The 2802-nt window shown below is 54.7% G+C and overlaps 1 protein-coding gene across 1 annotated transcript in view; it reads right to left on the bottom strand.

Moving 5' to 3' along the window:
• Positions 1-2575: 2575 nt before the first annotated feature.
• LOC307238230 (neuropilin-1a-like) overlaps positions 2576-2802 on the bottom strand; it is a gene marked incomplete at its 3' end in the record, with an annotated part of 59361 nt that continues 59134 nt past the window's right edge. Inside the window, exon 18 of the mRNA XM_080011141.1 lies at positions 2576-2802. This exon is cut by the window's right edge and continues 48 nt beyond it. Coding sequence (XP_079867267.1) covers positions 2576-2802 — 227 coding nt within the window.

The raw sequence follows: 2802 nt of genomic DNA, 5'->3' as shown, positions 1-2802 counted from the left end.
CCTCCGCAGACACTATGGGATGTGCTTTCGTCCCGTCGACGAAGACGACGCAAAGACGCTGCTCGGCGACGTTTCCCAGGAGGGAGATCCATCCGTCAGCAGCAGGAGGCGCTGACCGCTCCGTCGCTCCGCGGCCACAGTTTCCCACGGATCCAAAGGAGGGAGCACAGCTGCAAGATCCAGGTTCGGGGCCTTCAACCTGCTCCGTTCCGGGATTTGGAGCCCACCGCGCGGACCGAGCCGCTCGGGCGCCGACCGCCGGCCCCAGCGGACGGACACGGCACGGGGGGGAGGGAAAACATGGAGTTTTACCTTCTGAAGCCGGAAGGGAGAGGGAAAGAAAACCAGGACAAAGCGTCGTAATTAAAACATTTATTTCATCCAATTCTTTGGAATGTAGTAGTCAATGATGAGAGTCTGAGACGAGTCAAAACACAAACATTACTTCGAGTCACTTTAAGGCCTCGCTGCTTTCTCATTTGTCCAACTTCCTTCTTACGGGTTTTTTTCTTTTTTTTCCTCCACCCTAGATTGGACTCAGCAAAATTACAGAAGCAGTTAAAATGTAAAAAAAACAAAAAAGAAACAAACAAAAAAAAAAACCAACAACAACAAAAAAAAACATTTTCTTATGTCGTCGTCCAAGAAGCGAAACAAAATCCAGACGGTGGCAGCACATCAGCGACGGCACAAAAAAAAAACACACACACACCGCGATATTATACCAAGTCCACGGAACCAAGAGTCCTGGGGTGGAGCGGCGTCCCCTCCACCCAGGACGAGACACACCTCCCGAAATGGTACGTTCCAGAGCGGCAGCGTCCGACGTGAGGGGGAAACACTGTGACCACGCCCTCCCTCCCCTCCACCCGCCCAGCCACCTCATGAACACACTCTCCTCCTCCTCCTCCTCCTCCTGCTCCTCCTTCCTCTTCTTCTTTTTTTAAATATATCAGTGCAACGTCACACCGGCAACCACCCCCCCCCCCCCCCCCCCGTTTTGGCGGCGGCGACAGGTCGACATTTTTACAAACAGAACATCACGAAACGTTACTCCAACAACACAAGGACACCAGGACGTGGAGGAGTCCCATCGCTCCGTCTCAGGAAAACAAAACCAAAGTCTACGGTGACGGAGGTGGAGCCCATGTCGAGCGGTCCACGCAGGGACCCGGGGCCACGCAGGGACCCGGGGCCACGCAGGGACCCTGGGGCTCAACGCTCATTTTGCCGTTTTTTTCCCCGACGGGGATCGAATTTGATTCGATGGCGGTTCATTGTTATCTTTTTTTCTGCCTCCCGGTGTGGATCCGTCGCCACGTCAGCCACGCTGACCTTTGACCTTTGACCTCGACTCTCCATCGAAGGGTGTTTTCTCGGGGGCCAAGGGCGTCGACGTGGGACGACTGAGAGCAGAGCGGGCGTCGGCACCCCGCCCCCCCGGAGACCCTCCGCTGGGATGGCGGGGGGGGACCTCATCGTGTCCTCCGTCCTCAGCGTCTCCACCCCTCCCTCCGCCCCCCTGCTCTCCTGATTCTCTCCGCCCTTGGGGAGGCCGACACCAGGCAGGTCTGCGGGCCCCCCCGCCCGGCGAGCTTCTCCGCGTTGCTCTGCGTTTGTTGGTGGTTGCCGTGGCAACATGGGAAGGATACTGAAGCACTGAAGTGTCTTTTTTTTCTTCTTAATATAGAAAATGGCTCAAATGTTTTAAACCTATGTACAGCTTGTTGGCTGTGGGAGGAGCCACCGCTCCCTTCAAATCCACGTGTTACGCTCTTCATCAGCTTTTTATTCTTGTTGTTTATTTTCACCGCCGGGGGGGGGGGGGGGGGGGTCCTTCCAGTATTTCTTCAGGGGAAACAGGCAGGAGCCCTGGACGTGACGGCGTCGCTTCATGAAGCGACTTCCAAAAGTAAAAGGCAACAGAAATGTTCCAGAAAAGAAAGGCACTGTTGGAACTGGACGGGGGGGGGGGGGGTTACACCTCAGATGGAGACACACACACACACACACACACACACACACACACACACACACACACACACACACACACACACACACACAATGATTTAGCTTAGTGTCAGACACACACACACACGCACACACACAGGCGATCGTGGCCAGCTGAAGTAGACGTCAGGATAATAAATCATACAATCTGCTTTTTTCATGAAACCAAAAACTAAAAACAAAGAAAAAATAATAAAAAATAATAATAATAATACAAAAAAAAAAAAATTATTTCCTCCCCAGGAAGGAAATTTAAATTCACAACTGATAAATACTTTCATCTGAATTGGTCTCGACACCAGCACATGTCATGACATGAGGTCAACAGGCGGGAAAACAACACAAACCTTGGTTGTTGTTTTTTTTTTGCTGTACATGTCCTTTGCACACAGCGCCCCCTGAAGGCCAGTCTCTTCCACTGCAGCTCCTGAGAAGCAAAACACCGCCTCCTTTTTCCAGCCCCACCCCCACCCTGTGGTCCCGCGGGCCGCCCCCGGCCCGGCGCCGCCCCCGGCCCGGCGCCGCCCCGCGTCTTTGAACACCCCCCCGCCCCCCCCGCCCCGCCTCACGCCTCTGAGTAGTTGCTCTGTCCGTTCATCTTCTCCTTCTTTAGCTTGACGCCGTCCACCAGCTCGAAATTGTAGTTCTCCAGCGCCGACAGGTTCCTGTCCGTCATGCTGCCCTGCGAGCAGGCGCAGTACAGCACCACGCCGCACACGGCGCCCAGGAGCACGCCCAGCGCCGACATGGCGATGATGGTGATGAGGATGGGGTCCAGGGTCCTCAGCATGT

The sequence above is a fragment of the Zeus faber genome, assembly GCF_960531495.2.
Source record: "Zeus faber genome assembly, chromosome: 12".
In the NCBI taxonomy this organism is placed as follows: Eukaryota; Metazoa; Chordata; class Actinopteri; order Zeiformes; family Zeidae; genus Zeus; species Zeus faber.
This window is presented reverse-complemented; position numbering and strand designations above follow the sequence as displayed.